The sequence below is a fragment of the Nyctereutes procyonoides genome, unplaced genomic scaffold (genome assembly GCF_905146905.1).
Source record: "Nyctereutes procyonoides isolate TBG_1078 unplaced genomic scaffold, NYPRO_anot_genome, whole genome shotgun sequence".
Classification (NCBI taxonomy): Eukaryota; Metazoa; Chordata; class Mammalia; order Carnivora; family Canidae; genus Nyctereutes; species Nyctereutes procyonoides.
The window spans coordinates 42,653,069-42,666,685 of record NW_026575120.1 but is presented as its reverse complement, the minus strand read 5'-3'; the positions used below and the strand labels follow the sequence as shown (position 1 = coordinate 42,666,685).

At 42.2% G+C, this 13,617-nt stretch overlaps 1 protein-coding gene and 1 non-coding gene across 2 annotated transcripts in view; both read left to right on the top strand.

Annotated features, from left to right (window-relative positions):
* The window catches only part of CSMD1 (CUB and Sushi multiple domains 1), a 1,869,885-nt gene that overhangs the window by 1,847,663 nt on the left and 8,605 nt on the right, over positions 1 to 13,617 (top strand). Inside the window, 6 exon segments of the mRNA XM_055335505.1 lie at positions 1,261 to 1,372; positions 3,056 to 3,235; positions 4,519 to 4,563; positions 7,109 to 7,270; positions 8,708 to 8,820; positions 9,556 to 9,643. Of these exon segments, the coding sequence (XP_055191480.1) occupies positions 1,261 to 1,372; positions 3,056 to 3,235; positions 4,519 to 4,563; positions 7,109 to 7,270; positions 8,708 to 8,820; positions 9,556 to 9,643 (700 nt within the window).
* LOC129516255 (small nucleolar RNA U13) lies at positions 784 to 886 on the top strand. Its single transcript, XR_008665735.1, has one exon. It is a non-coding gene; the product is annotated as a small nucleolar RNA U13 (small nucleolar RNA).

Here is a 13,617-nt window from a genome sequence, read left to right as displayed (position 1 = left end):
TTTTTTCTGTATAAATTCAGATTTTTACGTTTAGGTGCCCATGATAAAGAAGAGCTGTATTTCTCTGATATTCTTCATCACCACTCAGCATGGCGACTGTTACTCATAGTTGATCCTTCCCCAACCCCAGTGAGGGAGATAAGGACAGGCCCAGATGAGAAAACAAGGGTGGAGGACTGAGGGAATGGGTCTGACGCCTCAGAGCAAGGACGGGGTGGCCCCCTCACCTGGGCACTCGCGTGGTCCATCATTCAGGCCTTAGGACAGACTTGGTCCCGCTCACCAGCACGGGGCGTGCAAAGCTGCCTTCTGGCATAGCCCAGCTCTCCGTGAGCTCATTTCTCTTCCCTTTCCTGTTCCCCCAAGCCAGTCCCATGTCCATGATGTAAGTGATTGGCGGAGATGTTTGGTTCCCTTCAACACGGGACCATAGCTCATCCTCTAAAAACATGTTTATGGACCACTGCAAACCTCCTTCAAGGCACGTCCGGTTAAATGAGAAAAGCAGATGAGAATATGGGCACTCCCAGAACATTGTAGTAAGCAGCATAGGACGCCTCCTTGGAAGGTCAGGAAGGAGGAAGTGAAATTTAGCAAAGTAGCGAGAAGTAAGGGGTGGAGGATGTTCGCTTGTGGAGGTCTAGACGGAAGATATCGTAGGCATGCAGGTGGCGATAAATAGTTTCCCATCTGAAGCTCCGGAGTACAGATTGGGTTTGCAGACATTGTACGGCAGGGCAGGAGTTGCCCAGTTCCCAGAGTGTTAACAGGAGTGAATCGCTGGTCCTTCCATAATTCATAAGCATGATGACCATGTGCTCACGCCGCTGTGTGGCATGTGCCTCCCTCAACCTAGTTACCACCTCGGCACGTGCCCTGTCTGACACAAAAAAATAAAAACCAAAAACAGAAAAGTAAATGGCTAAATACCGACTACTTAGAATGGGGAGTAGCAGGAAAAATGGAAAAGGGAAGCCAATCCCCAATAGAAACTGGAGAGAGAAAAAGCATAGTTTCATCACGCACGTAAGCCCCTGAAATGAGCGGGGTGCACCGTGTCCCCCAAGTGCCCCCTCTCGCACCGAGCGCCCCAGACCTAATACGCATCCACGCGTCCAGCATCCCAGGGGGGTCGAGCAACGGCCTGACGCTGAGGAGCATCACTGGTGTGTCCTGCCCCGGAGTGTGCTCCCCGCAGGATGGCCCGACGTGGCCAACGTCCGCTCGGCCTCTGCAGCTAATGTTGGGTTTCCTCTGTAGGTGGGAAGCACGGTGTTTTTCAGGTGCAGGAAAGGTTACCACATTCAAGGTTCTACGACCCGAACTTGCCTCGCGAATTTAACTTGGAGCGGGATACAGACCGAGTGTATACGTAAGTGCGATTTCTCCCACCACTTCCTCTCGCACCTTCTGGGAAGGGTTTACCCTCAAAGGAAATCATGGGGAACCGCCTTATTTTTTTGTTTGTTTGGCCATCTTTGATTCCCTAAACCAGGGTCTCTCAGAGTCTGATTCCCTAGAACCGGCAGCACTGGCACCACCTGGGAGTCTGGTAGTGATTTGGTTTCTCTAGCCGCACCCCCAAACAGTCAGAATCAGAAAGCTGGGGGCCGGGGCATGGGTGGGAGCGAAGAAGAGAGGCTGTGGGATGTAATTGATCAGGCCTTCCGGGGGACCATGGGACACACTCAGGTCTGGGAACCCGCCCGAACCAAAGACAAGTGGATGGCCTCAGTAGCGTGGAGAGAAAGCTTTCTTATGCACGTGCTGTTGTTCCTCTAGACTGTCTACATCAGGCCATTAAAGGGTAAAAGGGATCACGGAATAGGTCACAGTATTTATAGAAACATCTTAAATGTTATTATTGAAGTCTATATGACTTGATCATCCAAATCGTTACTTGGGATCAAATTTTATTTTGTGATTTAATCATAAAAAAGGAAGAAATGTTGCAGGAATCATTCATAAGCCAGTATTTCATTCTCTATCAGTTTAGTGAGATACAGATTCTTAGTCTTATGGTGACGAAACTAAAAAAATAGAATGTCATGAAAAATTATTTTAATAGTATATATGATGTGATTTTTTGTGTATTTATCTGTATTAGATGTATATTTATTTCAAAGTCATCCCTGCTAATACTCCAGTCAAATTACATATGTGGATATTTTATGCACACGCAGATGTGCGTATATGTGTCTGTGTGTGTAAATAAATATAAACACACGCGTGTGTCTGCACAGCTTGGAGCTTGCCAATATCAAGCATGTGCATGTTGAAACTTTACAAAAGTACAAAAATATTATGATACTTAAAACAATTGCATTTGTAATTTTAGTGTTGTCCCCTTGTTTTATAATCATCTGACAAGTACTTTACTTGAGACATACACGTGAGCCTTATAACGAGTAAGAAGTTACTAGAGATTTACACATTGCGACCTTATTGACTCCTAAGTTAGATTATAAGGGAAATAAGAATCTGTAATATTTAAGTTAGGTTTCTAAACACACGTTAAGTTTTTACCATGATTAACTATTCATTTAACTGAATAACAGGTTAGCTGCCATCAGACAAAAATCAAGGCATGTTTCTTTTATGTGCCAGTGTGTATGTGTTTAGCTTATAGGACTGGTCTTTTAAGGCAATTTAACATATCATTTACCCTAATAGTCTATCAGAGTGATCTACTTATTTCAATACTATGATTTATATTCTGAATTTCTACACATAATTAATTACACACACTTAAATGTAGAGAAGGAGCTTAGATAGATGATAGATAGATAGATAGATAGATAGATAGATAGATAGATAGATAGATGATAGAGGGAGGGATAGGTAAGAAGAACTGGTAAATACCAAGTGTTTGTTATGTTAAAAGTTGCAGAGAATATTGGGGAAATTTAAAGCTACCGTATTCAGAATTTTGAGTAGTACACCAACTTTACAACCATTTCCAAATGTTTCCATATTTCCTTATTGCTTTAGAGGCATGTGCTAACTCCCATAAACAAAAAGTCAGCGTTTTCTAATGGAATACATGCCATTTCAGCCCACGCCTGCAGGCAGCCAGAAACGCCGGCCCACGCAGATGTGAGAGCGATAGACCTCCCCACCTTCGGTTACACGTTAGTGTACACCTGCCATCCCGGATTTTTCCTTGCGGCTGGGTCTGAGCACAGGACGTGTAAAGCAGATATGAAATGGACAGGAAAATCACCTGTCTGTAAAAGTAAGTCACCGATGAGGGAGTGTGCACACATCCCTGCCGAGCAAAGAGGAGCACCTGCTGCCCATCAGGCTAGCTTCCAGGTGTAAGGTCCATAAGGAAGCAGCATCATGGAAGCGATGTCGGTCACCCAGCTGAATCTGTGTTAATGTGGTGAGCTGTGTGTGTGAACGTGTGCGTAGTAAGTGTTTGGTACAATGGAGGCACAGCCTAGTAGATAGGTAGATCTTATCATTTGCTGTTCACACTTTAAGCCATTTGCTTATAGGAGAGCACTGAGAGTGAAAAGGACAACAATATGCACCATCAGTTTTGGAAAATGCACTTTTTTAATTAAAATGGGCCAGTATCATCAAGCATTGGCGAATATACGAAGTGAACTACCTGCTATTTTTAAGACCACAAACTGTTTGGTGGAGGAATATACACTATGTAGTCTTTACATTGGTTCAATGTCTTTTTTTTTTTTAACTACAAAAGCAATTAGCATGAAAATGCATTACTCACAAATCCGTGTATTTACAAATGAGAATAATAAATTAGGGTCAGATTTGATGACAACTGACCTCTCACACGCCCCACCAAACGTAGCTTATACAGGCATCAAACACTAAACAGCATAAGCAAAAATTATGGAGTATGATAAAATCTGCGACTTTAGTTTTAGTTCCTTGGAGCCTGTGTGTAGTTCTCAAATTAGGAATCCATAAGACACTTGTGTTTGCCTTGCCCTTCTCTGTCAGAAATAGAAGAAAACAAACTTTAAAAAGGTAATTTGCAGTTCAACACATTATAAACGCTACGAGATTTTGAGTTAAATCCAACTTGATAGATCAAATTAAACACTCTGCAAGGGAAACAGTCTGGTGTTACTCAATATCAACTCGTACTTTCATTGATTTGGGCGAGGACTTGGAAAATTAAGGGAGGTTATGAAATGTTAGTTATTCGGTACGCTACCTTTCCATGGCGGCCAGCATATCCCAAGTAGGAGTCAAAACATGGATATAAACCACCCTCGTTTGCAAGGCTCTCTGTTGTAGCACACCACACGGACATGCACACATTAGAGCTGCTTTGGTTCGCATCATTAATCTCCGTTTTTCAACAAACACAAAGGATATCCTGCTGCGAATATAGGGGTTTAAAATGGATATGTATAAGACACTCAGATTTTATAGCTTCAAGAAATCTGGAGAAAGGAAAATTGCTTCAATTTGACATTTTTTCAAACTTATTCAAAAATAAATGTTTTTGAAAATGATAATTTGTCTTTTTACTTGTAGGTAAAGGAGTGAGAGAAGTTAATGAAACAGTTACTAAAACTCCAGGTTTGTATACCAGAACAGTTCTAGACTTAAATCCAATAAGTGATTTGTTCTCTACTCTGTACAGTGAAACAAATTTTAACACACAAATTTCGAATTCCATTAGTCCATAAATGACTTAATGTTTCAATTATTTAAAATACACCGAGCCTACACAGATTTCTCTTTCTTCCATAACGGTGGTTTGTTAATGCAATACCAAGACTTTACTTAAGAGGAAAACCCTTGGCATTATCACACACTGTTTCGTGAAAAGGGGCCTCAAGCATTTTGTGGGCAGAAATGGACATAAAATATTGATACTAGAATGTGATATAATGGAGAGCCTTATAAAGAGGGTTGCGATTCTTTCCTCTAAACAGGAAGCTGATGCACACGAAGCATTGAGACAGCATCCCCTGTCCCCTTGAGCAGTTCAGATGCGGAGCTTCATTGTTTTTTCCAAGTATCTCCATAATTCAGGCATCCTCTGCCTCCTAAAATGTTCATTATTGCTCTTTGTTGTAGTGGTGCCTTGCTAAACGCATGACACAGCACATCGGAAAGATGCAGTCCCGTTTTTTAAGGAAGATAGATGCTCACTACTCCAGATCACCCGGCATATTGTATCTGTGTTATAAATTCAGAGACTATTCTCATAATACAGTATATCCCCAAATTATAACTTAAGTCAACCTTTTAAAAAAAAATAGAAATAGAAAACCTTTATATATAAGGTCATTGCCCTAGCGTTTTCCTGCTTCAGGTTTCATCACTGATTTCTTAGGCAGGAAGGTCTACTCTGACATCAGCTGCAGAGACCGTTTATGTCATGCCGTTGAGTCACAGCGCTGTGCTACACCCTTCAGGGTCAGGCGAGGGCAAACGTCCCAGCGTGATGCAAAGAATCCTCCCAATGTACATCCTGCAGTAGAAAGGCTATTTCTGAAAATCACTGTGAATGATTCTATTTAAATGTTAAATTCAAATCGAACGCAGAAAGCAGTCCTCGTTATCCAGGCAACATTGTCTTCAGTGGAAGGAAACACAATCTGTTGTTGTGGTGGTGTGTTTGTTCTGTTTTTGTTTGCTTATTTTTTGTTTAAGATACTGAAATACTTGCATACTTTATTTTGAAGGTGCATCCATTCTCATCAGTACACCTCTTCTCATTTCCTCGGAAGGGACTTGCTAATTGAATCTGGTTCTTTGTCGAGGTAGCACACCGTAACACCCTCGACCTATGGTTGTAGTGTCACACTGCAAACTAGCAGCAGCACGTCAGATGAGATGTGGGGACCATCTTGACCACGTTGCCAACGGCCATATTCGGATACAAACAAGCCACATCTCAGACACTGGTGACACCGTGCTGTTCCCAGTCAGGCATGACCCATTCGTCTGACACACCGGCCAAGAGTCTTCCTTCAGAGATGAGCTTGACCGAGTACATTAATAACTTCCCCTGAGTGGGCACATTCTAATTATGGGAAACAATCTTGATGCCATCCTAAAGGCTATTAATTTTGATAAAGGAAAAGATAGTCTTTTCATATTTACCAGTAGAACCCAGGCCCCTGTCCTGCCATGCATGCACAGGCAAAAGTGTCCAACGTCCCTTATCGATAAGCAAATACTAGATGTCCATGCTGATATTGTAGTTTCTAAACTATTTAACTTTTCCAAGTTATTATTATTATAAGTAGAGTCTACCGAGAGCCGAGGAAGGGATGACAGTTTCCTCTTCTGGAACTCCTCCGTAGCTAGGGTAGGTTTTGTGAGCGCAGCCATTCTGGGAAGGCAGGCAGACGGCCCTGAAAGGGGATCATGAGCACAGGTCCAGTCCATGTGTGGGCTCATCACTGGTTGCTGCACGTGGATCTGCTAAAAGTCATACTTAGGAGGATATTTGTCTTTCTATATGTACATGACATTTGACTCCAGTGGCGCTGACCCTCTTAGCAATCCGGGAGTGTTTTTCACAAGAGTAGAGGAGTGTGGGTGAGCGAGTTGGGCTCTCCTTGAGAGGAGAAGAACTCTGGACCCAGAGCAGCTCTGTCTTTATGAGCTGCGTGGATGTCCTCCACTGGTGCTTTCAAGGACAAGCCTTCTGAGGGCAGGGAAGTCCTGGCAGATGGCATATGTCAGGTCTCCCTGAGACTTCTACGTCTTCCAAAGAGTCCGCCTGGACGTTAACGAAATATGAGTAGTGGTTTCCTGGGCCAGGCAGTGCCTTCTCATTAAGGCACGATGGCCTGCCCTCCTGGCAGTAGTAGCAACTCACCACCCTCTGGCCTTGGCAGATCCATTCCAGCAGGGATGCTTCGGCACCTAAAGTATTTCTCCAACACATTAACCCATGGATATGTACATGCATCTCACAACAACCTCCCTCCTCATTTCATTTCCATCACACTGTGATGGGCCTGAGATAGGTCATCTCTGTCCACACCACCGTCATGACGTGATCTCTCACTCGACACTTAGTATTGCCTCTGTGTTGTAAAAGATCTAAATTTAACTTTTCTGTGTGTTGCTAACATTCATCTGGGTTTTTCCCCCCCCACAGTTCCCTCCGATGTATTTTTTATCAATTCCGTGTGGAAGGGATATTATGAATATTTAGGGAAAAGACAACCTGCAACTCTGACAGTTGACTGGTTCAATGCAACAAGCAGTAAGGTGAACGCCACCTTCCTCGAAGCCTCTCAGGTGGAGCTGAAGTTGACAGGTAGGCCCTGGGGCATTTCCTTTCACAAAATGCAGAATGTGAGCAGACGCACAGCCTTTATCCTCTCGAGGAGGAGGGAGCCAACATTTATTAAATGCTTGTTAACATTTCATTGGCTTTGCATAAGCTACGTCTCATGGGATCCTCCCCATAACCATGGTAGGTTGGTGCTGTCATCTTTAAAGGCCACAAAACCAGTATAGAAAATCTAATTAACTTGCTCCAGATTATGCACGTGACGTGCTAAGTCAAAGATGTGAGATTTGTATCCATATATGTGTGTCTCCAAATTTCATTCTTTTATATCCTTTCCTTCAACCTAATGTGCTCCTCAGGAGATCCTTTTGTTGTTGTTCATCCCACTGTTAATAAAATAACAATAGCTCTGATTTATATGCCAGACCCCATTTTAAGTGCTTACAGATAGCATCTGTCTCATTCTTATCTCAGTCCTATGATATGAGCATTCTCACCAGCACATTCTTTACTGACAACAGACACAGAGAGAGAGAGAGACAAGAAAATCAAGTGGCCTTCCTTAGGGGACATGGTAGGGGTAGAATTTGAACTCAGGAATCAGAATCTCGGGACCTGAATCTTGAGTCCACACTCCTAACCAAGGTCCAGCATCGCCTCTAGGACTACACCGAGCCACTGAGGGTGAAGCGGACCCCGCCCAGGTGAGGGCTGGAGGTCCTTCTAGCCCGGGGACCGACCCCTGGGTCCCTGCCCCCGTGTGGACAGGCTGCGGAGATGGTCCCGGAACAGGGGGACTCGCTGCCCTGGGCCGAGTCCATGGGGGTCACAGCTGCCCTCTCTCTGCTGGCGGCGTGGCCTGCACAGAGCACCCTAGGGTGCCGTGTGTTTGCTGTGTCCCCGGGGCTCCTGGCTGGCGGCCTGCCCTGCCTCATTGCCTCTCCCCGTAGCCACGTGCTCAAGCTACCCCGCTGCCCCCAGCCGGGGCGGTGACATCCCAGGCCAGTGGCGCTGGCTCCGCCGGGCCCCCTGCACCCTGACCCCGGCACCCTGTGTCTTGCTTCGGGGCATGCGATTCACCTGTAGACATCGTGCCATTTGGGCTCATGGTCACGGTCTTTTGTCCTCACAGATGAAGAAAATACGAATTGAAAATGCTACATTTTAAGACATTAACATACTTGGATGTGTATTCCCTTTATTCTTTCTGTGGGATAAAGATGTTGAATTTAACGAAGAGGAAGGGTCCTGTTCGAGACGGGCATGGGCTTACACAGAAGGGCTTTCCAAGAGAACCGGAGTCCGGAAGCCACAGTTTAAGAGTAAAAACAAGAATTTCTATTATTCCTGATATTGTCGTCTCTGGACCATACTTCAGAGCAAATAGGTCGAATGCCTGAGTTATTAACCTTTATGCTTGTTCCTACAATGTAAGCATAACTATTTGGGTTTTTTTCGTAGGAGTTTACAAGAAAGAAGAGGCTCACTTACTTCTGAAAGCTTTTCAAATTAAAGGTCCTGCAGATATTTTCGTGAGCAAGTTTGAAAACGACAACTGGGGACTGGCTGGTTACGTGAGTACTTGCCGTGGAGGGTTGTCACGCAGCACGGGGTCGGATCACAGAGGTCCCTGTGAGGTGAAGGGGGCCCCTCAAAAACACATCGTTCCCTCTGCTTCGCAAACAGCGCAGTCGTCTTACCCCTTTGCTTTATAAAAGGAAGAAACCTAGTTTCTGAAATGAGATATAGACGAGTGGTTACAGCTGGGACAGAGCAAGACTTAGATCCGTGTTCTGTGTGCTCAACACCACATTCCCACTTGACATCTGAACACGCCCATTGGGTAACCTCTCTGAAAGCTCTAAAAAAAGTCATTCCCAGAGTCAGAGATTTAAGATGTCTCATCGAGATCCTTCTTTGCAAGTTAACCATCCTTTGTGTTCTCATTCATTATCGGGCCTAAGAGTCTCCAGGCTCCAGGTTGTGTCACAAGAGAGTTTGACGTAATGTAGGTTATATAGTAATTCGTGTATCGGTCCCCTTTACAAGGGATGGTTAACCTTTGAATGTGTTGTAAATTTTACAACCTGTTTCGGGGTGAAAATGACATATTGGGAATGCAGAGGTTAGTTGAAATTCACATGTGTCTTTTCCAGTTTTTAACACTAACGTGTCACTGGAAGGAAGGCCCAAAACAAAATATTTGACCTGGGGTATCTAGCTGTGAGAAATACAGTTATATTATGATAGAAGAGAGAGTATTATTAATCCTCGCTATGCACTGTTTTCTTTCTGTTCATGCATACCAGGTGTCATCAGGACTCGAGAGAGGAGGATTTACTCTTCAAGGTGATATTCATGGAAAAGACTTTGGAAAATTCAAGCTCGAAAGGCAAGGTAAGTGCTCTTATGTTGTTGTTTTTTTTTTTTTTTAAGCAAATATCAATTTGGTCTTCAAATGATTGCACTGAAAAGTAATTGGAAGGCCCTGACTTTGGAAAGAACATAAATAGAAGTAATGGGAAGGACGAACATATTTTACAACAGAATAAAAATTAAATGTTGTGAATAGCAGAACTGACAATACAGAGCTGGAAAAATGCAATATGTATGCCAGATATGGAATTCATATCCTTACTCTAGGAAGAGATACTAAAAAATATGGGTAAAATAAAGAAAGATGAAACTCGGAAAATTAAGCTAACTACTTTGCCCTAGGAAAATTATCAGAGGAATAAGGAGTGGCCAACAAACTATGAAAAAGTCTTTAACTCAAAAAAAAAAAAACATTATGGTAACAAAGATTTTTCCATCCTTAATGATTAGAACATCAGATCTTTAAAGAAAGCAATTATTCTGGGGAACAGTAGGCATGGGTACCATGGTGCTCCATTTTAGAGGGAGTCCAGCCAAATAAGGATGATCTGATGACACCTTTCACCCAGTGTGTTTGCCTTTGGAGATTTCAGCCAGACAAGTGTGAAAATTACTCTTCATGCATCTCACACAGCTATCATCAGAGAGTTGCTTAAGTAAATAATTTTATGCAAACTGTTGCATTAAATAGGAAGCAATTTAATTCAGTATATTTCATTAAAGACGTGAGGACTGTATACTGACGTGCAGAGACATCCATGACTTCCATATGAGAAGAAAGCTCACCATGGATAGACAGACAGATAGGTCCTCTTTCCTATCTTTCTCTAAGACTTGCTTTTTATCTTAGTAATCAGAGAAATAAAATATATGGGAAAAAAAGTCACTAGAGTAGAAGCCTACCTCATCTACCAGCTAGTTTTGTAATCTAGGATGGGTTACATTGGTCTTGGGCCTCTTTGTTTGTCTGACATCTCATAGGTACATCAGTTCTGGATTGTTACTAAGATTAGGAGAAAAAAAATAAGATTAGGAGACACTGTAAAGTGCTTGCCTGGTGCATGCTGAAGCTCTTCACATGTGGAAGTCATGGCTGTTGTCACTGCTGACATGGAGGAGAAAATGCCTTTTGTAATGAGATTAGCACCACGTTTCTCCTGAACAGTATAGACTACATTATACTTTACTTGTTGAATACCATTAACATAATAATTTTATAGAAACCACTATGCCCATATAGGCTTTAATACCAGAGCTGCCTTTCAGAGACATGAGAGTGTAATATTTTGTGATGGTTGTCACCGATTACCCATTTCATAAAACTTTTACCAAGATAAAAGTCTGAGGGATTCCAAAGGAAAGGTATCCCAATTTGTGTATTATTATATTTAAAAAAAACACTTGATCAAAAAGAATGATTAATCATAAAATACTCTAACTCCATCTTTCCAAGTGCGGTACTTCTAAATAAAGAGCTTTAAATTATGTCATCGATGGTGGAGATGCTCCTTTAAATTGGGTTATGTTATTTTGAGGTAATAAAATAGGATAAATGCATTGGACCAACACTAATGATGAGCAAAATTTTCTCTTGTTCTAAGCCAAAAACCCTGCAGTTATCGTCCTCCTTCTTCCCTCAGCACACGCTCTAGTAATTCCGCTGAAGGATGCCCCGGTGAGCAGGACAAGATACCCTGTGGCTGTCTGGGCTTACTCATCCCATGAAGCCAGCTTGCACTGTCACTATGCTTTTGCAAATCTCCTCACATTACACCATTTCTTTCTAATCTAACAAAATAGCAGCTTGCTTTAACAAGTAATCTTTATTCTCGTGTGATGACGAGTTTATTGTCAGGAAAAACAGTTTGCCTCACAAATAATCTGAATCACAAGCAAGCCTCCCATTCAACTAATTAGAAAAGTTGACGCTTCAATATGCTTCACCAGCGACCATTCATCTTGGATTTGGCTAAACCCTATTTTTATGGATTAAAAATAAACAACTTCTTCATTGTCTCCTCCAGTCAGTAGATAAACTGGAGGAAAGTGATGATCATTAAGTGAATATTAACCCAAGTTGGGTGGAAAGACCACTCTAATGCAAAACCTAGTGATAGGCTGGTTTGCCCATTTAACCTGAATTGCCCCATCCACAACCCCACGTACACATGTAAACAGAATGGAAGAAAAGCAGTGTAAAGTAGGCATTTGATAAAGGACTTGTACCCAGAATATATAAAGGGCTCCTATGGTTCATTAATACAGAAGCCAATAACCTAACTTAAAAGTTGGCAAAGGATTTGATTAGACATCTCTTAAAAAATACGCAAATGATCATTAGGCCCCTGAAAAGATGCCCAACGTCATGAGTCATTCGAGGAACATAAATGAAACCGCACTGAGACACCACCTCACGAACACTGGGTTGGCACTGATCACACAGACAAGCGGTGGCCAAAGTGTGGAGAGATTGGAACCCTCATACCGTGGAAATGGTCCCGCTGCTGGAGGAAGCAGCTAAACATAAAGTTACCACGAGGCGCGGCCATTCCATTTCTACATGTTTGGCCGACACGACAGATGTGAGAACATATGTTCACACGAAAATATGTGCACAGTGCTCATAGAAGCATGATTCCAAAAGCCCAAACGTGGAAGCTACCTGGATGCCCATCAACTAACGAATAGATGAGCAAAATGTGGTATATCCATACAATGGAATATTATCTTGGAAAGACCTTATGAGGAGGTCTTTCCTCATAGGAATCATTCACATATGCAAAAAAATTATATATATATATATATATATATATATATATATATATATATATACATAGTATGATTCCATTTATGTGAACTGCCCAGAACAAGCAGACCTAAAGAAACAGACAGCAGATCGGGGTTGACTGGAGCTGGAGGTTGGGCTGTGAGCAATGACCTCCAAGGGACACGGAGTTTCCTTTAGGGGAGGCAGCAGTGTTCTATGATCAAATCATAGCAATGATTATAATGCCATGTGAATATACTAAAGGAACTTTGGGCTGTATGTATGCTTTATTCTTATTTATTATTTTTATTTATGTTTAATTTATTATTGCAGTATAATTGACAGGCAATGTTCTGTTGGTTTCAGGGTTACAACACAGTGTTTCCAAGCCTATTCATTAGTCTGTGCTCACCACGATAGGTGTAGTCGCCATACAACATTATTATAATACTATTCACAATATTCTCCATGTGGTGCTTTTCATCCCTGCGACTTATTTATTTTATTTATTTATTTATTTATTTATTTATTTATTTATTTATTTATTTTTTACTTATTTATTTTATAACTGAAAGTTTGTACCTCTTAATCTCCTGTATCTGTTTCAACTATCCCTTTACTCACCCCCCTTCTGACAACCATGAGTTTGTTCTCAGCATAAGGCCTATTTGGTTTTTGTTTGGTTTGTTTTTAGATTGCACACACAAGTGAACTCGTATGGTATTTGTCTTTCTCTCTCTGACTTATTTCACTCAACATAACACCTTCTAGGTCCACCCATTTTGTCACAAATGGCAAGAGCTGCTGCTGCTTCTTTTTTCCCTTGGATGAGTCCTATTCCATGGCTTGTGTGTGTGTATACACATCCCACATATACAGATCCACACACATATATACATCACGTCGTCTTTGTCCATCAGTAGACTTATATATACTTTGGGCGAATTCTCTGGTACATGAAGTCCTTTCAATAATGAACTTTAAAAAAACTGAATGGGTTAGCTTATCACATATGAAGAGATGCTCACCTTCATTCTTAAGCAAAGAAATGTAAATGAGAAACTAAGGACATTCCACGTTTGATTTGTCAGAGCAGGAGTAGTAGTAATAGTAAGAAGAAGCGGGGCAGATGGGAGGAAGGGAAGGCCAGGGGAAGAGGGTGGCAGCTGGATGTGATGCGGTTGCCCAGCATTTTGGTATTAGCCCTCAGGGAACAGTGGTTGGAATG